At 36.0% G+C, this 23,905-nt stretch overlaps 1 protein-coding gene across 1 annotated transcript; it reads left to right on the top strand.

Moving 5' to 3' along the window:
• The first annotated feature begins 211 nt into the window (after positions 1-211).
• Positions 212-3,596, top strand: LOC126720531 (guanine nucleotide exchange factor SPIKE 1-like). The gene is given in 5 exon segments (XM_050423038.1): positions 212-541; positions 1,905-2,090; positions 2,291-2,680; positions 2,682-3,044; positions 3,231-3,596. Coding segments are annotated over 5 exon segments (1,509 nt in total). The 5' UTR covers positions 212-226; the 3' UTR covers positions 3,486-3,596.
• The last annotated feature ends 20,309 nt before the right edge of the window (positions 3,597-23,905 follow it).

Here is a 23,905-nt window from a genome sequence, read left to right as displayed (position 1 = left end):
TCATGGAGGAACTCTAATGGCAAGGGAGAATGATCGTTTCTTAAAGCAAGTGACTTTCCATCTACTTCGAGTTGCAGTTTTCTGAAATGAAAGCGTCAGGAAAAGGGCTGTTATTAGGCTCCAGGTACTTGTGAAGGTATGACATTTGAAGTTCATAGATTGCTGCTTTTGTTCTTAACTTACATTTTTTTATTTATATGTTTTGCAGAGTTCCTTCTATTGCTTCATGCAGACAGCAAGGTTAAGGGTCATGCTGATTATCACCTTATCAGGGCTGATGTCTAATGTGCAAGTGACTCAGATGAAGCCTGATGGAACGCTAGAGGAAAGTGGTGAAGAACGACGGCTTAGAAAGTCTTTGGAGGAAATGTCAGATGAAGCTAAAAGCCCCAACCTATTGAGGGAGTGTGGACTTTCTGATAGTGCTCTGGTAACAATTCCAGAAAGATCGGAAGAGAACAGGTGGTCCTGGCCAGAGGTGAAATATCTCTCTGATAGTCTTCTTCTTGCCCTTGATGGAAGCTTGGAGCATGCACTATTGGTAAGTTTTTAGCAATATTTGCATCAGCTTTGAGTTTGAGAAACAATCAGAATAATTACTCAATTAATAAACACTACGCCCGACCCTATTAGGATGGGAATGTTGCACTAATCAGGGTTTAGGGTGGATACCTCACATCCCAAGACAAGACTGACATCTTTTTTAAACTTCTGTTTTACATTCTTGCTTTCATTGTAACTGGCACATCTTGTGTGGACATTTAACATTACTTCTAATTCATGGTGGGAGATTGTTGAAGGGAATTAACCCGAATTCCCAACTTGTGAGAAACAAAAAAATAGAGAAAACAAACGCCAAAGAAAAACAATCACACGCACAAAACAGTATTTACGTGGTTCGGCAATTTACTTATGTCTACGGAGTTATAGGGATTTCACAATTATCAGAGAAAAGTACAAAGTGCGGTTACAATTTTTCTCTCTACCACAACATGGCAACAACACCCATTAAATCTCCTATTAAAAACCACACAATATTATTTAGATCGGGTTGGATCGTAGAACCGGATCAAACAAAACTAGGCTCCAAAAAAACCCATAAGGAGATAAGTCTTATAGAGCTGCTTAATTCCCTATATTACTTTATCTGGGTTTGTAATTTTATCAGTAGGTTATAGTATAAGTATTTTTGCTTTGGCAGAGTTATGTCTTCTTTTATCAAAGTCAAAGTAACCTACAGACACGTGTAAAGTTGGACACTTAAAAGACACATTTCCTAGAAGTACTAGTAACTTTTGACAATTTAACTGTACTTGAAACAAACTTAAATATTCTTAAAAATCCTTTCTTTAAATTGATAGGGAGCCCCTTCCCTCGTCACTCCTTACCCCGCACTTCCCACCTTAAAGTAGGCCTGTGCCAGGTATGCTGGAATGGCGAGGGATCAATTTAAAGAGGTGACCGGATTCTCTACTCCCTATTGGCACAGGGATGGGATTTTATTTGGGCAAGTGGAAGATATAGATTTCAGGGATAGGGTTAAGGTCAAGATAGGGTCTTTGCAGTGCCAACCCAATAGCGTTTAGTCAAATTTATGTGGATGTTTAGAGTGCTTTTGAAACACGAGGTAAGTTATTATTACAAATTCAATTATAATTGACAACCGCCATGGAGTGGATGCTGTGGGATATTGGGTTGATAAGAAAGAGAGAAGCTTCATACACACAGAGACATATCTTTGTTACCATTACTCTTAAGGAAGTTTGCGCATATTTGCGCAAATGGGATTGAAGGAATTTTTCCAATTTTGAATGTGGTCATTACTTTCCTACTTTCTTGTCCTGATGAGTAAATGTTATTGAACTAGCAAAAATAATACTATCATTTTCCCCCTTCTCTCACAGGGATCTGTGATGACTATGGATAGATATGCAGCTGCTGTAAGTTTCTACAAACTTGCAATGGCATTTGCGCCCGTCCTAGATCTTCACATAATGTGGTTGCTACATTTATGTGATGCACATCAGGAAATGCTGTCTTGGGCTGAAGCTGCCCAGTGTGCTGTGGCTGTTGCTGGTGTTGTTATGCAGGTAGTAAACTGTTATTGGGGCTTGTGGTTCAACCACCCTCAGTCCTTATATGGAAAGTTGACCTTAGAAAATCTGCCTAACTATTTCCCCATTTTCTCACCCTGTACAGTGCAGAGCTGTAAAATTGACTTCGTGATTTGTTTACTGTTGCTTAAATATTAACTGCCTTCTGCTCATATGTCTAATTAAATTTACTGCAGGCCCTTGTGGCTAGAAATGATGGTGTTTGGAGCAAGGATCATGTAACTGCTCTTCGTAAAATTTGCCCAATGGTGAGCAATCAGATCACATCAGAGGCTTCTGCTGCTGAGGTAGAGGGATATGGTGCTTCAAAGCTCACAGTTGATTCTGCAGTGAAGTACCTTCAGCTTGCTAATAAGCTTTTCTTTCAAGCTGAGCTCTATCACTTCTGTGCCTGCATTCTTGAACTTGTACTTCCGGTTTATAAAAGCAGGAGGGCATACGGGCAGCTGGCTAAATGTCACACATTACTCACTACTATCTATGAATCAATTCTTGAGCAGGAATCAAGCCCATTTCCATTCACTGATGCCACATACTATCGGGTGGGATTCTATGGTGATAGATTTGGGAAGTAGAAGGGAAAGGATCTTTTCACTTTCCACTGGAAGTGTCCGTGCACGTGTGTTTGACCGCTTTTTGTTTGATACCCCATTTACGAAAAATGGCAAGACCCAGGGTGGATTGGAAGACCAATGGAAGAGGCGAAGTGTGCTTCAGACTGAGGGCTCCTTCCCTGCCCTTGTGAATAGGCTCTTGGTAATTAAATCTGAATCTCTTGAGTTCTCCCCAGTAGAAAATGCAATTGGAATGATTGAAACTCGGACAGCTGCACTACGAAATGAGCTTGAAGAGCCTCGCAGTTCTGAAGGCGATCAACTCCCTCGTCTCCAGAGTCTACAGAGAATTCTTCAAGGCAGTGTTGCTGTTCAAGTAAGTTGTTAAGTTTGGGTTTTAATTTATGTTTTCTGTATTGTCCGTTTTAGCAATTTATATTGCTGACTTCCAGATTGAATAATTAGAATTACCTTTTGCCCATTCTTTTTGACAATGCGCTGTAATCAAACTTATGGCATTGCTTATTATTTTCTAATTGCTCTTGGCCAACTACATGTGCAGGTGAACAGTGGAGTCCTAAGTGTGTGTACGGCCTTCCTGTCTGGTGAGCCCGCAACGAGGCTGCGTTCACAGGAATTGCAGCAACTCATTGCTGCACTCCTTGAATTCATGGCTGTTTGCAAGCGGGCCATTCGGGTGCACTTCAGATTGATTGGAGAAGAAGACCAGGAATTCCACACATAGCTTGTGAATGGATTTCAGTCCCTCGCTGCAGAGTTATCTCATTACATCCCTGCCATTCTCTCAGAGCTTTGACAATATTGTAGCATTATTTGTTTTTGGTTCTGCTTGATGTGTCCATATTATTTGTTTTCTTATTCTATTATTATTTTTTTCAATGATGTACAAATGTGTATACTAAATTTAGTAGGTGATGTTCAGAAAATGAAAATTGCTTCTCTCTCTCTCTCTCTGCTGAAAATTCCCATTTGGTGGGATAGTAAAATTGCAGCCGTAATTTTTGCTGAAATCATAGTTTGGAGGATGAGTAAACAAAGAAATCTTATAATAAAAAATTGGAGTGCAAAAGTTGTTGCAATTAGATATTTCTCTATATTACTATTTATGTGCAATTTATCTCGCACACATGGCATCTTCTTTCGTTATTTTTGTCGTACTGAGTAAACCTTCCTCTTGAATCTATTTTTGATTATATTGCGTCACTTGATGATGCATCACTCGGCCGTGGCAGCAAAGCATCGCTCGGAAAGACTTGGATTATTTTTCAAACTCTTAAGGTTGCTACTTTGTTCAAAACTTCACGTCCTCTTTGATCATTAGTTTGTGGGTAAGTTAATGCACTTCTTGTTCAGGAGAGAGCATAGCTATGTTGATACTCTTAGGGCATGTTTGGTAGACTATAATAAGTATTGTAATGTAATAGTTATTCATATGGTTTTTTTTTTTGATGTGATTCATATGATTTAATTATTCTTTAGTTTGATTATATTTTTATTACAAGGAATAGTCATTCCTTATAAATAACTTTTCTTCAAAATGATAAATAACTATTCCTCTTTAAAATGTTATATTAGTTATTCATTAGGGAAAAACATTTATTGTAGTGGTATACTACCAACAGAAATCGATTGTTGATATATATATATATATATACACACATATATTTATTTGTGATAATATCAGAAAATTGATCAACAAATGAGAAGGCTCTATCACTAGGACAGATTTGTCCTTCTCATAACCAATGAAACGAATTTTTGTTTGAAATAGCTTGATTAGCTTAGCAGAAACAAAGAGACCATTATGTTTAATAAAATCAAGAAACGAATACAAATGTTTTCAATGTTCATCAATAGACTAAGTAGAGAAGGATGTCATCAATATTTCATAATTAATTATACCAGTTGTACTCGTTAATTATTCTTATACCTTATGAGCAAAAAGATGAGGCAGACCATCATTGAACTTTTCTTTCCAATAGGGTTTTAGACTATCATTGCAAAGCATAACTTCAGAGATGAAAACATCTTGATACTAGAAATAATAGGACATCACAAGTTATTTAAATAAACACTTATAGCAAATATAGGTAGAAGCAAGTTTTTCCAAGTAGGAATGGACGGAGGTTACAAGATTAAAACTAGGAAAGTAAGGGGAATCTAGGGAGAATATAAAAACTTAGAAAATTGAGTTCTAATTACAACTGAAGGGAAGTGGTCTTTTTATAGGCAAAATTAGACACTAATAGAATAGTGAATAGTGAATTGTTAACAGTAAATTTGACTTTTTTTCTATTAACAGTAGGTCTTCAATAGCTTTGTTGGAATGTATTGACAATAGCGATGTAAGAATTGGCTTTAGCAATTTCGTCGATATGTGCCAATAGGTATCATCTTTTGCAATTATAGAGTTGAAATAGGAAACCGGTCTTCAACTAAGGATGGAGTTGCAACTGAGATATGCTCAAAAAGAGTTTGATCATAGGAATTATATGGATTATCATCTTTAACAACAAAGGCTTCAGAGGATGCCTTAAACTCATATTCATATATATATATATATATATATATATATATATATATACACGCACACGCGCACGTCTTGGCTTTTGTGTTGATACTACTTCTAAAGAATTTAGAGGTAGATATTTTTTCATTAAGCTTAAATTAAGGTCCCAAATAAGTCCGGTTAGGAATAAAATAGGTATTTTGTAATTTGCATCCCTTTTCGGTAAAATTGTAAATGTTTCCACCCTGTGGTTAATGCTTTTGCAAATTAAGCACTTTTTGGACCTTTACACCCATTCATGAGTTCCTTTCGGCTTTATTGTAGCCTCTTATATGGGCCTTCTCATTTATAGCTTTTTGCACCCATTTTTGGGACTTTACATCCATTTGCGGGTCTTTGTATTTGCTTGACTAGTTTTTTTATTTCAAGCCCATAGATCTCTTCAACAATTGGGTAGCAACATGGTGTGTATACCCAGGGGTGTGCGCCGAACCACACCACTCTAGCCTCTAGCAAACTGGCAATGAAGGGATTTTTAGTTTCCACAAACTCTTCCAAGGAAATTAATAATCCTCACTGGTTGAGCTGTGTGATCATATTAATTGGAAAATCACATTTTGCTATTTAAAAATTATAATCCTCTCTTTAACCTGACAATGATCTCTAGCCATGCGTGTATGGTGAATTATTTATTTATTTATTTTTGAGAAACAGGCTTGCTTACTTTGCTCAAGCGCTGTTAATTTTGTTCACGGTGTTAGCTTTATTTAGCACGTTTTTTCATTATTAGTTATCCTGCAGTAGTATGTTCCTACTGTGATATCTGTAATAGTTACTTTTACTATGACCATACTTTGTGTGCAACACCTTGTGTGCAGCTCACAACACTCACATCAGGACGCATCTACATTGGGTAAGCCTGACTTGTGCACAAGCTGACTTGAAGTGCAGTCCTAGCAAGGCCAGTCTCAACTCTCTTACTCTAGATTAATAGGTCACTATGTGACAAAAGGGGTTAAGGCCCAACAATACAAAAAGGCCCTCACAATGGATGCTTTTAGGACATTTATTAATAGACTATTTTAAGAAATTTTTTGTACCACTTTCATAACAAAATATAAGAAGTTATCAAAAAAAAAGTTGTTTTCTTCTTTTCTTATAAATTTTTTTTTTAAATATTTATAAATTAATACCCTTAAAATTTCAACTAACTTTTTTAATATTTAAATAGAATAGAGGGAAAAAAAATAGACAGAGAATTTGGTGGAAACAACTTTAGAAAGAATAAGCGAAATAAACTTTTACTCTTGGAAATTGGATGGAAATATTCCTAAACAGCTGGAAACGATCCAATACATTCCACCGACTCAAAGTATCATATTTGTAACAATCCCACCCCCATACCACAATTACAAACAATATCTTTGTCATAACCTTTGATTTAGCTCGGTGTTTTTTATTAATTAATTATTATTATTATAATTAATTTGGACTGACTCTGGAAAAGGCTAGTACTAGGTTCTGCAAGCGTCAATCAACTTCTCATATATATATATAAATAACTCGACTATTATGAAGCTGAGTTTTGGGTAGGTTCTTGCCATGTTGGTAATCCAGTGTGGCTTTTGGGCAATAAAATATTCCCGTGTAACTGTTTAGAACTCGGCAATATAGAAACTGAGTTATATGTAGAATAAATTGCAATTTTGAATGTAATGTCTCCAAAACAGCTTGTCTCCTTCCCTCAGTCTAATCAGTAGATACCCTCAATCCATTCTGTCTCCTTCCTTTAGTCCGTTCAGAGTAGACAAAGCCAAATTCGCATCTTGAAGTTCTCTCATTTCTACCCGTAGGCCGAAGCGCAACGCAAACCTACACCCAAAACTCTCACCATAACCCATACCATAGCCGAAGGTCAACCCAATCCATCTTCAGAGTTAAAGGATTAGAAATGTATTAAGGTAATTTGTAAATGTTGAGTTCAATTTTTTTTCCCTTTGCATTTAATTTGAGTTAAGTGTGGCTTGTGCATGTACTCTGATTTGAGTGTGGCTTCTTCAGTTTTTCTCTATTAGATTTTTCTCTATTCGTTATTATTGTTGCTATTTGAGCTTTGTTGGGTTTGGTTTTGAACTAGGTTTTGATGCATAACTAGGTCACAAATTCATATAAAATACAGTTGGCATGACAATGGTGTTCATTATTAGGGAAAATTGCTTTTTAATTCATATATTTTGAAACTGTATCAAATCAAACTCAATAATTTCAACAGAAAGTTAAAAAAACCAAAAAAAAAAAAAAAAAAAAAAATCTAATCTTTACCCTGGAACTATATTGTATTTGGGTTTTAATATGGATTGTGGGTCTAATTTGTTCTCTTAAAGTAGGAGTTTTAAAATATAATTTTTCCACATACTTATAATAAACTGACTAGAGACTCAATAAAGCTATAGACAAATCTTATGGCAGGAAATGTCAATTGTGTCTTAAATAGGTTCTTGATTTCTCTAACAAAAGGTATAGCTAGCCTGAATTTTATAATTTAAAAAATAATATTGATCTTGAAGGTAGCTAGAGACTTCACTTTCATGACCCGAATTTGTGGATGCTATTGACAATGGGATTACAGTTTAGATAGTATGTACTCCACACTCCATCCAAGTTTCTTATTATGAATCTTGAAAGAATGAATTTTAGTGCAAAAAAGTTCGGTTTGGTTTGATGATCTTGTATACTATGTAAAATATTGAGCTGCTGTAGGCTTTTGGATTTTTGTGGTTGCCTCTTCAAAATTAAGGGTAAGACTATCTACCAACCACTTGTCATAGACCTTACAGAAGTGGGAAGCCTTATGCACTAGATACAACCTTTTTAGTATTTCTAAGCACAACAGTGAGTTTCTCATCTTAATCAGTCAGGCCATTGGTACTAAGAACAAATGGCCTGCAGAGAGAAAGGTATAGAACCTTTCAGTAGCACGAACATCACAAAAAGTAATCTTCTTTTTCCAGTAGGGCAATCCAATAGTTGAGAATGATCTTATGGATACATTAATTTGACAAGTGAGTGGTTAGATGAAGCTTTAGTAAATATTTTGAACTAAAAATAAAATGAAAGGATGATTACCAGAACAAGGTACTGGGAACAACACTGAATTGTTTCTGCAAAATCTCTTTAAATTGCTTCAACAAAGTAATGACCCGTTGCTTTGTGTGAAAGTTCTTGCACATTTTCATTCAGGCTAGAATTCTGTTTTAAACATAGTGAAAAATTCTAATATGGCTATATATTCTTGATGTATTTCTTATGTTTGTAATTTAAATATGACCTTGAATGTGCATCAATGGCAAAGATTAGAAGGCTTTGTGTAATGAAGGGTTGACAGTGTAGGTTTCCTAATGGGCTATTGCAAACTAGTCTCTCAAGAGCCTTAGTATAAAGTTTCTGCCACATAATATCAAAGAAATTCAGACTTCTTTAGTCTTGAACCCTTAAACTCATCCTTTGAAGTTTCAACCTTTCTTTTTCTATTCTCTATTATTTTGTTGTTGGATCTTTCCTCTTAATGCCTATTGTTGCATTTATCAGATAGAAAGTTAATACTTTTTTGCTACATCAATTGTATATAAGTTTCTTTTCACTGCATCAATGAGAATTCTTCAATCATCACAAGTTTAAAAAGATGAAGAAAACATCTTAAATGATAGTTGTATGGAGAGTACATATACAGTGCAGTTTCTGTGGCATATGTTCTGTACTCATCTTTTTCTTAGCATAGGACCATCTATTTCACCCCTCTTTGGTCAAGAGATGACTATAAGCCTTAAACAACATTAATTTTTTGCTGCCTAACCGGCTCATCAAAATAAATTTGTTCAAATGGTAATGAATACCTACATTAAAAAAGTATACTTGTTTATACTCTTAAAATGATACTCAAGCTTGAGAGCTGACAAGATAGGATATAGATAGAATATTTTTAGGTTTAAACTCTAGTGCTTTTTCTTTTTTTAAATGTAAACCTATTTTGTAAAGGTAAGTACAATGCACACAACCATATGTGATTCAAACTTTGAGTTTAAAAGCTATAGCTACATATGTACTCACTCTTGAGTTAGTTGAGACTCAAAAAAGCGGGGGTGGGGGGTGGTGTAAGTATGAGCTAAACTTTCATTGCATTGCCTACCAATCACCTTTCCTTGACTCCGCACAAGTGTACAACCTATTTTACAACCTTTTTATATGTCTATAAAGCACATGGGTTTAGGTTGTATGATTATAATCTGGCTCTGATAAAGTCCTAAGTTAAACATTCATTGCAGTGGACTTTATTGATTTTAGTTTAGTCTTGGTGTTAATCTGCGGGAATTCAACCTGAATTGTTGTTATCTTTTACTTGAATCTTAAGTATGTCTATCTTCTTCATATATGTAATGGTTTTGATAGTTTAAAAACATAATTTCTATAGTAAGTTTTCCCTCCAAATTTCATGGTGATCGGTTCTAATGGAAATTCTGTTCTGCCAGATTTGAACCTTATGCATGTTCAATTTTAACCTCATGCATGTTTTCTGTCTAAAGTTGCATGTTAGTTGTTATGATACTTTCATAGTTAATATGCAAGTTCTATGTTTTTTCCAAGTGCTGGGTGTATTGGAAATTATGAATGTTTATAATTGCAAGTCCTGGCTGTATTGTTCATGTCTGCCTACGATCAATGGTTTATTAACATGATTGCATGCATGTCAAATATGCAATAACTGCCAAATATGGATCCTGGACCCGTGGTTGGTACACAGTTAACGCAGCAGCTAGCTCATCGATCCACGGCACTGTGGGAGACTGTAAGGTTGAATTTAATCAACCATTTTATTGGCTTTATTCCGTGCCAAATTTGCTTGTAATTTAGCAATTAGTAACCCTATATTAAGGTGGGAATCATGTAAGGGTAGTGTGTGAGAGAGTGTGAAGAAATGCTCAAGTTTGTGTAAAGAAGCAGGGACTCGTGATTAGGACTCGCGGGTGGTTTGCGGCTGGCAAGCCGCCAGATGATGCATACGAGTGAAGCATGCAAAGAAGATGAACAATCACCCAGTTGGAGCATTACAGGACAAAAAGTCCAGTCTGGCAAACCTGCTTGCTTGCAGCTTGAACTCGCGACTCAGTCAAGTCGCGAGACCAAGCCGCCAGTCAGCTCTGTTTTGAAAAACCTAACTCTTCACATTCCATTCTCACTCCAGTATAAATACCCCTCATACCCACGAAATATTAAGAGCTTTCAGAGACAATATTGAGAGAGAAACCCTAGAGAAAAACAAGATTGACTCATCCACAATCTTCATATAGAGACTCTTCAAATTCCTCTACTCTCATCCTCTCCATTGTTACATCCTTGAGAGGTTCATTACCAAAACCTTTTCTCACCATACCCACATCTGTGAGAAGGCCATTTGGTACTTGGGAAGCAGTTAGGAAGGGACCAATTTCATATTGGTTGATGCTATGGTTTATAGCAGAATCCGGTAAGCTAAAGAAGAAATAGGTTCGGCGTAACCTCGTTGGAGTAGGAGCTTGGAGGGCTTAGATACACTAGGTAGATTAGGCTTGGAAGGTCTTCTGCTGTTCATGCATCCCAACTACATTCTTTAGTGGATTATTTACCGCTTGGAGGGCGGCAGAGAGGTTTTATGCCGAGACCTTCGGTTTCCTCTTCGATAACACATCGTGTGTTGTCCTTGTGTTTACAACCCTCTTCCCTTAATCTTTGCCATTTAATTTTTGTTGCGGATGTGATTTTATTTGGTTTAGATTGTTTATCAATTCTGTATTAAGCTTATGTTCATATTCCGCACATTAATTGTTTGATATTAAGCTTGATTTGGTAATTTATTATTTGGGGGTCTAAACGTTCATAGTGTTTTATACACTAATTGAACTTTCAATTGGTATCAGAGCAGATACACTTATATTGGTTTCATTACCTTAGTGTGATCCTTCTCCCCATATTGAGATGGACAGATCTCAATCTTTAAATGCTCCACCATATTTTGATGGTAGTAATTATGCCTTTTGGAAGGTTTGGATGAGAGCATTCTTATGTTCAATAGATGAGGCTATTTGGGATTGCAGTTGAAGTAGGTTAGACAAGGTTAGAGGCAACCAAATCCACATGGGATAAGGCAGCCCTTGCGGTGTCAAATGCTAATAGCAGAGCACATAACACTATCTTTTGTGGTGTGTCTCCAGATGAGTTCCACCGAATTTCACACTTTACCATTGCCAAGGAGGCATGGCAGATATTGGAGACCACATACGAGGGAACGAAGAAAGTTAAAGACACCAAGTTGCAGATGCTAACCACTCGGTTTGAGGAGCTAAGAATGAGTGAGGATGAGTCTTTTGACTCTTTCTATAGCAAGCTGAATGAAGTGGTCATCGGCAAGTTTAACTTGGGAGAGAAAACGGAGGACTTGAAAGTTGTACGAAAAATTATTCGTTCATTGCTAGAGAGCTTCCGTGCAAAGGTGATTGCAATTGAGGAGAGCAAGGACCTCGATGAAATCAAAGTCCAAGAGTTGATTGGTTCTCTCCAAACATATGAGCTTTCATTTCCAAACCAAAGAAAGAGCAAATCCTTTACTCTTAAGACTATAAATGAAAGGGTGGAAGCACACAACTCATCGGATGAGGATGTTGTCGAAAAAGATGTTGCTTACCTTGCAAAGAATTTTCGCAAATTTTTGAAGTTCAAGAACAATGGGAAATTTGGTGATAAAGGGAAATTCACAAGTTTCGGAAAGGAGAAGAAGGACTTCAAAAAGAGAGAAGGGAAGGAGTCCCAATCTACTCAAGGAGTCACTTGTTTTGAAAGTAATGGACATGGCCATTTCAAAAAGGAATGTCCTAATTATTTGAGATCCAAGGGCAAGGCATATGCCACCACTCTCAGTGACTCAGATCCTTCCACATCTGATTCGAAGGATAGCTGTGATGAAGAAGGGAATTTCTCAGCATTCATGACTATTGCTCATGTTTAGTCTTTGGAGGACTTGAATTTGCTTGTGCAAGAGCTTGGGGAGTATAGTGATGAAGACTTCATAGGAATTATAGAAGAATCGGATCCTGAAGAAGATGAAGATATAGCTGGTCTTCAAGAGAACTACAATTCACTCCTTAAGAAGTCAGGAGAATATGCAAGGGTAGCCAAGGCAGCTGTGAAAAAGATGAAGAAAGCTGAGGAGGACAATAGAAGTCTCCTAGTGAGATATAAGGAGGCCAAGTGTGAGATAAAGACACTAAATGGCGACCTAACCGAAGCTTACACCAAGGTGAGATTCCTTGAGCATGAAGTGGTTCAAGCAAATGCCAAGGTAGAGCGAGTATCAACAAAGAAGCTTGATGATGTTCTTTCCTCTCAAAAGACCTCTTCCAACAAAACCGGATTAGGATACTCTAGAGAAAGTAGTTCAGCTATGAATATCTCCAAAGAAGTGAAGTTTATGAAGGCCAAAGAGCCGGTTGTAGTTGCCCCTATTGTGGAGAAGACAGAGTGAGAAGAAGAACAATGTGGTTGACCAGCGGGTGTTAAACAAGCCTCGTAATCAATTTGTGGTCAAGTTTGCAGCCAAAGCAAAATCTCTTCCACGATCTCAAAGAGATCCTAGAATGAACCATATGTGTTATCACTGCGGACTTCAAGGGTACACCAGACCAAATTGTTATAAACTGAGAGCATTGAGAAATGCAAGTGATCAAAGGTCAAGAGAACCAAGAAATGACAAGAGGACTTGGGATGTTGAGTCATCAAGAGATCGAAATAGTGATCCCAGAATGATGGATGTGATGAAGATGATTGGTGCATTCACCAACTGCTTGGAAAGCTTCACTAGAATGTTTGAAAGTCCTAACTCTTGTACCCAATCCTATAGGGATATCACCCCAAACGCACATGGCATGTGGGTGAAGAAGGGTACTCATGCATAAGCATTACAACATGTCCATGCGTTAATACTTCCTATGTTGTGTGACTATGTTTGGTTGTTTGCTTGTTGGTTGTTTAGGTTGTCAATTGGTTGTTTGTTTGCTTTAGCTTTAAATGTTTTTACATTGCTAGTTTTAATCATTATTTTTTTTTTATTCAAAAATCCAAAAACACATAAAAAATAGAAAATCAAAAAGTTTGATCAACTTTGTTGAGTTTTGTCTCAAAGCATGTTTTGCCTTGTACCTTTGTACTAATGGCCTTGTGCATCTACGAGCATAGCTTGTTCCCTATGCACTTATATCCTTGTGGGAGAACTTTTGACATCTATGTGACTGTTGTAAATAGATCTTCAAACTTGTCATGAATGATTAGTGAATGATTTTGTTGATCTTGCAACATGCATAGACTTGTGCCTATATATCTTCCCACTCATTTATTTTATTGTTTTTGCTTAAAAGAGCTCTCAAATGTAAATCTCAAAATGAAAAGAGATATTAAGCTGCAAAAGCCTGTCACACATACTAGTATTTGACTAGGAAAAGGGGAAAGCGACCTAAAATAAAAGGTAGGATGCCTAAAAAGCCAAAGACTTGCCCATCAATTGAAATGTCAAAAATTTTAGGCATCAATCTCACAATGAGATGTTATGATTCAAAAATATCAAATGTTATGAAGAATATGGAGCCAAATGAAAAGCTTCAAAGTTATGTAATCAAGCTTTGTGGGAGGTCATACATGCATGTTTCTATAATTGAGATGGGTCACATTATCTAGTGCTAATTGTGTATGACTTGGTTGAATTGATCATTGAAGCTTCACATTTGACTAAGGACTATCTTATTGTTGATATCCACACACATCACACATGTCAATGTTCAATGAATGCCATATTCATTTGTGTGATTGTACTTGATTAAATGTGTTTTCACATGCTCAATCCTTGTTGATCAAATACAAAAAGATCTTTTAGTATTTTAGTTGTTTTTGGAAAGTCTTTTGTTTTTGCAAAAATGTCAAAAAATTTCAAAAACAGTGTTGCCCTGTTTTGGCGACTTAGTCGCGGGTTGATCCAGTCACATGTCCATGTCGCGAGCCCACACAAAGATTTTTCACGGCTCGCTAGCGGGTCAATGTCCCAGTCACAAAAAATACTTAGAATATTTTTCAAAATTTGGGTTCTTAATGTTTCTCGCAACTCAGTCTGGCGACTTTTCCATGGGTGGAAGGTCCAGTTACGAAAAACACTTGGATAAAATTTTCAAATTTTTTGCCTTGAGTGCTCTGGCGACTAGCCCTGGCAACTTGCTCACGACTTGACTCAGTCGCAAAAATCGCATGTTTTGCGCAAATAGGTTAGTTTTTAAACTTTTTCAATTTTTCCCTTGAACTTTTGTGACTATTCACTGTCTTCCTCATTTCATCCCTCTCCCAAACAGACCGTGCACTCAACCCAAACCTTCATTGTTGATCATCTCTCCAACCTCATTCTCCAAGAAAAAGGTATGGGTTTCTATTTTCTCACTCTATTTTACATGTTTATGAGTGTATTTCTTCATTTTGTGAGATTTTGTTGAGTTTGTGTGTTTTGCTGTGATTCGAACATGAGTTTGCTTAAAATGTTGGATTTGGTTGTTTAGGGTTGGTTGTTTTTGTTGCTAGACTGCTAAATATGTTTGCTATCATGATTTAGTTTCATTGAGCTAGTCTGTAATCTGACCTTTGTTGTTTGAAATATTTCATACCCATAAGATATGTGTCTGGGTTCTCTGTGATTTACACTGAGTGTGAGTATGGTTGTTTCAAAATGACTGAGGTTTTTGATTGTTTGGCTAATAATGCTTTGATTTTGTGTTGCCATATCATATTTCATATTTATTAAGATATGTCTCATAGACATATGCATACTTTTGTCTGAGTGTGGTTTACATTTTCCAAATTTAGATAATTAGTGCTTGTTGCAGTCTGCATCCATACAAACTGTACTTGATTGAGTTGTTAGGTTTTGAGTTGAGCTATTTTTCTCTGGTTTTCAACTATGTTTGGTCTATATGCTGTCTTGTCACTTTGTTTCTCCCTATGTAACTAACTTGTTACTAATACGTGTGTATTTCCACCTATTGTGTTTTGCTCTTGTTGTGGACTCTTCTGCTTGTTTACAGATGGCTCCTTCTCCTACTAAGAAGAAGACTACTGCCAAGAAGAGTGATAAAAAGCTAAAAATGGACAACATCAAGTTCAGGTCTCTTCAACATTTTGAAAGATATAGAGATTTCTACTTGAGGCAACCATCATTCAGGAGAGATTTGTAGACTTGATGGATTTGAAGGACACCTTCATTCCAAGCTGTTTTGAGGGTAGAGGTTGGGAAAGGTTGTTGAGTGACTTGCCTGGAGTGAGTGAGCCTCTTATCAGAGAATTTTATGCAAATGCTATGCTAAGAAAAGATGAGTTAAACTGTTGGATCAGAGGAGAAAAGATGAGTTAAACTGTTGGATCAGAGGAAAGGAATTCACTATAGATGCAAGTGATATAGATAATGTGCTGGGTCTTGAATGACTAGATGACCATGACTTCACCAACTACAAGGACAGGATGCTATCCATAGAAACTGTTCAATCTCGCATTGGTGGAGCAAGAGAGGGGAGATGCCTCAACACTACTGCCTTCCCAGCTGACATGAGATGTCTAACCACCATCATGATGTTCAACCAGTACCCAGTTAGGAAGCTGACTACAATCAATAATGCCAGAGCTATATTTCGCATGGAGCACAAGGAAAACACCTTCATTGACATCAGCTCTCACATATTTGACACCATTATGGATGAGATCAGAACAACTTCAAGGGCCAAGTTGATTTTTCCTAGCCTTCTTATGAGGCTTTTTAGACTAAATGGAGTTGCCATCCCTCAAGATATCAGTCTCATGCCTACACCCTTAGCCATCAACAAATTGACCATCACAAGGATACAAGTTCGTCTCCCAGGTGATGAAGATGAAGGTGATCAAGACGAAGGTGAACCAATGGAGACTGAGACTGAGGCTGCAGGAGAACCCTCAAGCTCAAGGGGTCGAGGCAAGAGGAGCAGAGCTTCATCCTCATCAGCTGTACCTCCAGATGCATTCTAGATCATCCTAGAGAGAATTGATGGGCTCCGAGATGTCCAGAATGAGCATACTGAGAGGATGGCAGCAATTCAGGATCAGCTCAACATACTTTCAGCCAAGTTTGACAGCATCAACACCCAGCAATAATCCTTTGGCCATTTCGGTCAAAAAGGGGGAGAATTTTTTAGAAGCAGCTCTTGAGGGGGAGTGCCATTTTGAGGGGGAGCAACCAAAAACAATGTTTATCAAGTTTATTGTTCAGTCTTATTTTATGCTTATAGTTATGATGTTGGTTATGGTATTATGTTTTTGAATAATGTTTTCATTATGGGTTTGATACAATGTGTTAAACAGTTTGGTTATTCTGCTGGTTTTTTAAAACTCATGGATATGTTTGGGTGTGAAACTTTGGTTTATTAATACTTAAGATGTTATTCAGCTTAGTTTGTACTTTGAATCTGTACCCATGTTGCTTTTGTAAGCTTTTAGGGTTTGTTTTCATGCATTTGTAGGCTTTCATGGTTTGTACCTATGCCTTGTTGCATAGTACTTGTTGTTTTGTCATGCATTACTTCAAGTACTCTTACTCTTGTGCCCTAGTAGAATCTTGTTCCTAGATGCATACTTGTTGTGTGCATTGGTTGAGTGTTGGACATGCAAATGATACTTCACGTTTAAGCTTATTAGCTTGCATGTCCGGATGTTCATTCCATATGTGAATGAGCATTGTGATCACTATTCTATAGTCATTGCTTGTATGGTCAAGCCATGGTTTATTGCTTTATTCCATTTTGCTTGATCGCATTGTGCTTGTTTCATTTGCATTACAAGTTTTCTGCATACAATGATCAAGTTGTGTTGTTGTGTTTCAGGAGATACTTGTTCTTATGATTCAAGAGCTTCACACATTCTAGAGTTAGGTGTGAGTGAGTTTTGTTCAACTGTTCCCAACTCACATATTAAGTCTAGAGTTTGTTTTAGGGTTTTGTCACGGAATAGCCAAAGGGGAAGATTGTAAGGTTGAATTTAATCAACCATTTTGTTGGCTTTATTTCGTGCCAAATTTGCTTGTAATTTAGCAATTAGTAACCCTGTATTTAGGTGGAAATCATGTAAGGGTAGTGTGTGAGAAAGTGTGAAGAAATGCTCAAGTTTGTGTAAAGAAGCAGGGACTCGCAGCTGGCAAACCGCTAGATGATGCACACAAGTGAAGCATGCAGAGAAGATGAATAGTCACGCCAGCTGGAGCACTACAAGACAAAAAGTCCAGTCTGGCAAATCTGTTTGCTCGCGGCTTGAACTCGCGACTCAGTCAAGTCGCGAGGCCAAGCCGCCAGCCAGCTTTGTTTTGAAAAACCTAACTCTTCGCATTCCATTCTCACTCCAGTATAAATACCCCTCATACCCACGAAATATTAAGAGCTTCCAGAGAGAATATTTAGAGAGAAACCCTAGAGAAAAACAAGATTGACTCATCCACAATCTTCACATAGAAACTCTTCAAATTCCTCTACTCTCATCCTCTCCATTGTTGCATCCTTAAGAGGTTCATTACCAAAACCTTTTCTCACCATACCCACATATGTGAGAAGGCCATTTGGTGCTTAGGAAGCAATTAGGAAGGGACCAATTTTGTATTGGTTGATGCTATGGTTTATAGCGGAATCCGGTAAGTTAAAGAAGAAATAGATTCGGCGTAACCTCGTTGGAGTAGGAGCTTGGAGGGCTTAGGTACACTGGATAGATTAGGCTTGGAGGGTCTTTTGCTGTTCATGTATCCCAACTACATTCTTTAGTGGATTATTTACTGTTTGGAGGGCAGCAGAGAGGTTTTACGCCGAGGGCTTTGGTTTCCACTTCGATAACACATCGTGTGTTGTCCTTGTGTTTGCATGTCTGTTCCCTTAATCTTTGCCACATAATTTCTGCTGTGGATGTAATTTTATTTGGTTTAGATTGTTTATCAATTTTGTATTAAGCTTATGTTCATATTTTGTACATTAATTGATTGATATTAAGCTTGATTTGGTAATTTATTATTTAGGGGTCTAAACGTTCATAGTGTTTTATACACTAATTGAACTTTCAGAGACGACTGCCGCCGATCAGGTATGTAGTTGTACTGAACTTCGAACATGTCAAAGTCATTTATTTTTCTTTCTATAGGGTTCTTTGATTATTTGAAAATGGATGTTGGAAATGGTATCATTACTCTTTTGGCTTAGGCAGAATTTTATTTAATCCAAAGAGAAAATGATCGTGAAACTACTATTGCTAAAAAAAATATTAAACATCAGTAGTGGCTAATGAAAAGGTATATTCAAAGTCAATAGATCTCATTTAAAAGTTATAGTAATCAATTAAAATGAACCCCCTGCCATTATTTTCCCAAACATGATGCTAATTTTAAACAATGTTATTGATCTTGAATTGATCCTATCTACTATTGAGCTGAGTGAATAACCAATTAACATCGTAACTAACATATTACAAAATGTTCATAACTAACTAGTTAGCCTACTATTTCTTGCATATTATTATTATGTAGCATTCTTATAGTTATTTCGTGTGCACTATACTAAGACAACGCTCTTTCGTGTGCAAGTAGTGCCAGGCGTGCTAAAGTGTAGACGCCGATCTTGCGAGTTATCCCGGCCTGGGCTAGACCCACGAATTGCCCATTACATAGCTAAGGCAAGTTTCGAAGGGTTATTTAAGGTTTCAAACATGGAACTTGATCACGCATTGATCACAGCACTGGTCGAGCATTGGCATTCGGAGACGCACACGTTCCACTTACTGCACGGAGAGATGGGTATCACCTTACAAGACATTGAGGTGATGCTAGGGGTTCCTGTTGATGGGTTGCCGGTTACTGGGAGTGTCAAGCTAGATTGGTATGCATTGTGCCATGAGTTACTGGGTCATCGTACTCCAAACCCGATACCGCATCCCCATGAGAACACGTCTATCCTTGCTAGGGCAAGGATAAGAGTCAGCTGGCTGAAGGAATAGTTTAGAGGTCCCCTACCTGCGGATACTACTCACGAGGTAGTGTAGCAACGTGCGCGCTGTCACATACTGGTGTGGTTGGGGTCGATTCTATTTATGGACAAGTCGGCAGACCAGGTGTCGTTGATGCCTCTACAGTTCTTGAACCCAATTAGCGATGTGAAGAGGTACAGTTGAGGCAGTGGAGCATTAGCCTGGCTATACAGGCACCTATGCAAGGCATCAGAGATGAAGGTGAAGTAGATTGGAGGAGCACTGATGTTGGTGTAGCTATGGGCATATTCGAGGTTCCCACTTATATGCCTTGTTTCGAGGCTGCCACAACCGTCGGTGGAGGCAGGTCCCCTCGCTAGGAGGCATGTTATTTGATTACTTTGATACAATTGTCATGCCATTTTTCATTCACCGTGCATGTGTCTATAGTTGACTTTAATAATAAATCCATGTTGGCACTAATCTCGTTTAGCACATGATAGGTTTTGATTCACATATGATCTTCTTTATTTTGTGAAAAATATATTATAATTCTTAATATATTATAATTCTTAATATATTATAATTCTTAATATATTATAATTTTAGAAAAATACTACTTACATTAGTAAATCTGTTATTTTCACTCATTTTGTCAAGATATCACGCTGAGCAGAGTCCTAGCTTGTAGCCTAGTAACATAATTGGCGCATCATGGGGCAATATTTACATGAACCTTGAGTCAAACAAAAGGAACACTCAAGAGAATTATGTATCAAAACACACGCATAAAATTCAAGCTATGTTCCTAGCTTTTTGATTTTTGACGTTTTCTTTGGGCTTTTGCTTGAAAATAACAGCCATCTATTTATTTTCTTTTTGTCTTTTCCCATTATACTAACTAGTGTATGACCCGCACAATGTGCGGGCTAGTTAGTTTTATTTATTTATTTTGAATTAGGATACTCTTATTTGTTATTTATGGTAAAATAAATAAAACTCTCTAACACAGCTTGGCTTAGTTATTTTGCATCACTAAGGTAAACTTTTTATTTATCAAAACAAAAGAACCTTGAAATTTACTTTCCTAAAAAGCTTTTAAAAAAAAAAATTAAATCAAGCTAAATTATATTGTATTCAAGCTTGCACAGCCCCCAAATCTTGCAAATAGAAAATGGTAATTCTCTGTCTTTCTAACATTTTTTTCAGCACTCAAGAAGCCCCATAGGAAATTGGGAAAAAAAAATCTCTTAACTAATTGAAAATGTTAAGACCCACAGACTGAAAAGCTTAAAAATCAATACTTGCAAAGAAAATGAAACATTCCCATCAATCCAATATGCTCAAATACCATATCCAATTTTGAAAGGCTTCCATGTGGAACATTCTCCCCTCCCAAGTCAAAGATTAACTTATGACTGAATAGAAGTTTAGCAATTATATATTACAAATCAGAACCAAATCTTACACGAATACCCACAGCAAAACTGCTTCTAACCTAAATAAATATCTTAATTGCAAAAAAATACAAATTATTTAAAATAAATAAATCTAACCCAAATACCTAAATCAAAACCAATCCAATCAAAATACCCATGATATTTAACACCTAAGAGATTAGTAGTTTATAAAAGAGATGAGATGAGTAGAGTATTAAGTCAACTACTAATGGCTAAACTTCATACAGTAAAAAAGTGTGAAAAAAAAAATGTATTAAGTTAGAAAATTATTAAAACAAAAAATAAAATTTTCAAAAGAAGATTTACATTTAAATCATCATTGATCCAAGTATATTGCATACAGTATTACAAACCTTTTTAAGCCCTTTGAACGTTTCTGTAAGCTTTCTATAAATCTTGAATATAGAAAAACTACTATGCACTGCAGTTATTGTCCCAAAAAAATGCATCTAAGACTTTTCTTTTGCCAACAAATTTTTATGTACAAAATATAAATGTCTACACTAACCCAGCAAGTCCACCACAGCTGTTATTTGCCAAGGCAAAGCCCCTTTCTTAGAAATATCTCCCCACCAATCTTTATCGTCAATTGAGAAAATAATCCAAAGGAAAACTCTCAAAGATAAATATTTTAACTTTTTTTTTTTTTCCCTTTCAAATAAAGCTAAAACAAAAGAGTTATCCGGCAACCTAGAGAATAAAAAGAGTAATGACGATTTTAAGCAATTCCTATGAATTGGGATTAGTTTGTATATCAAAAGAAAAATTATAAGTAAAACCAACGTAAAGCACAGGATGTAGCATGTCAAACACATGTTTCTATAGGCCCCCCAAGCATCTTTGGTATCTCTCTCCACTTGGTGAACCAAAACAGAAACTCTTGCAATAAAAATTCTAGGCATTCATGTTAATTTGTTTTAAATAGGAAAAAACGAAACCCCTATTCCCAGCAAGAGTGAGTGAAAGTTTTTTCAAACAAATGGGGTCCATGTTTCAAATGGAAATGAAAAGAATGTTATATGCTATGAATTTATAAACAACACTAGATTCATTCTTACATTGTCAAGCAAATGGGGTGCATATATACTTCATCTTGCAGAGAATTGTGCTAACAAAAACAAAAACAAAAAAACTCAAAAGTTAGGGGGGAAACGAATAAAAATTGCAGAGAGGGGTGAACCTTAGTGAGAATCATATCCAAAGGACCTGCCCTTGCTTTTGAATCTCCAATCTCTATAAGAAGGTTCCATTAAAAGTTTTTTTAACAATCTTTCATCAATGCCTATTAATGATTTTTTTTCACTTTTCATTACTAAATTTTGAATCAAATTGTAAAGTAATAGCATATTCTACTGCAATAATGTTATTAAATGATTTTCTTTTGCAATTGAACATTAGACATATAAATATGTGAAGGCATTTATCTGAAACCATTCAAGTAAATAATATTATAACCACTTAATATATTTCACCTAGATTAACAACAATTTACTGAGTGTCAAAAGGCCAAAAAGGCTTTACTTTACACCAACAAAGAGAATGGCTTTATTACAAAAGAAGCGTAGAACTGTTTTCGCAAAACACTAATTACAAAGGCATGTATCAACTATAAAAAAAAGGTTTCAAGGAATAAAACATATAACAATTTTTTTTTCTCATTCACATGCTCATCTTTGGATTTCTTTTATAAGAGACGTAAATGCAGTATTTTTATTTATTTATTATTTTGGTCTTTAAAGAAAGTAAAGTTAAATGGTTCAAAAAATTGTGAAAGCATGAGGTAATGAGATTTAACAGAGCAAATGACTATTAATATGTATATATATTGATACCCAGATTTTTGATTGTGAGAAAGACTATTTTAAAAGATGATGTTTTCAGTTATTAGATCATGATATCATATTTCAATATCATAATTACAAAATCAAACGGTACCAAAATATTTTGACCAACGAATCCAAAGAAATAAAAAAAGCAATACAAATTATGTTAGGTTCAAACAGTAATATAATAATTGGTAAGAAGTAAATCACAACCACAACAGCTGAGCCAAACACTTCATCATTTTTCTCTTTTACGCTAAGATTTTCTCAAAATTAGTACTCTTCTTCTTACTACTAAATCTGAGATCTCTTACTAAATCTAAGATCTTTTAGATAATTCATTCAAGCATTGTATTACTTCTATGCTCATCTAGTCCTTTAAAACTCGATGAAATGTAAAGTACGTAAGGATTTTCATAAATAAAAATAAAAATAGAAAAACGGAGCATTACATAATTGGTCTCGCATTCCTGTAGCAAGTTTTAAACATTCTTATAGTATCATGTATTTTTAGATGATACTGTATAGCCTATGCATTCTTTCTTTTCCTTTTTTTATTCTCTCTTGGTGAGACAATGCATTTTTTTTTCATAAGCAATTGGGTATGCTCTTAACAGAGTATGAACTAAGACAATATATAGCAATTAATTATCAATATCATTAAGACTTGACATGTGCACTAAATTGTAAAAAGTAAAAAAGAAACGGAGAAAGTACCTTGTATATAATAATTTCTATCACATATTTGAAATATTTGTACCAGATTTAGCAAGCATGGTCACTATAGCTGAATATAATAACTTCTATAAAAGTATAATAAAAGCCAAAAAATAGCAAGGAGAATCCTCTTTAAAATTTAAACTAATAAAAGCAACTATAACAATCAAATCATGTTCTTGTGTTTTTATTTTCAGAACACATGAGGTGGTCAATTTCATCAGCAAAGCATAGTGTCCTTAACTTTAGTAAGCAATAGGAAATGCAAATAATATGTAATTTTGTTCAAAGAGCTAAGTTGAAATAATGCCTTTGAGTGGAATTTTGTAAAATGTGTGGATTCCTCTAAGAACCTCATCGAACACATGCTACTTAAGACAACAGAAACTAAATTAATGAAATTAAAGATTAATTTTCCTCAAGTCTAAAATGTAAATTATAGTCTATTAACATAAGAGGGCACGAACTTCTAGGAAAGTTGACACTCCTAAAATTGAATTTATATGAGCTGATCATTTTTTAAATTCATACCAAAACTTGTAGTTCGCCAAAAGCAAACCAATTTGTGTGGTTTGCAACAATATTTTGACAATATTTGTATGATCTATGAAGAGCAATAATTTCATACAAT

The sequence above is a fragment of the Quercus robur genome, chromosome 4, assembly GCF_932294415.1.
Source record: "Quercus robur chromosome 4, dhQueRobu3.1, whole genome shotgun sequence".
Taxonomy (NCBI): domain Eukaryota; kingdom Viridiplantae; phylum Streptophyta; class Magnoliopsida; order Fagales; family Fagaceae; genus Quercus; species Quercus robur.
The sequence above is the reverse complement of the archived record's forward strand: the minus strand, read 5'-3'. Positions and strand labels throughout refer to the sequence as shown.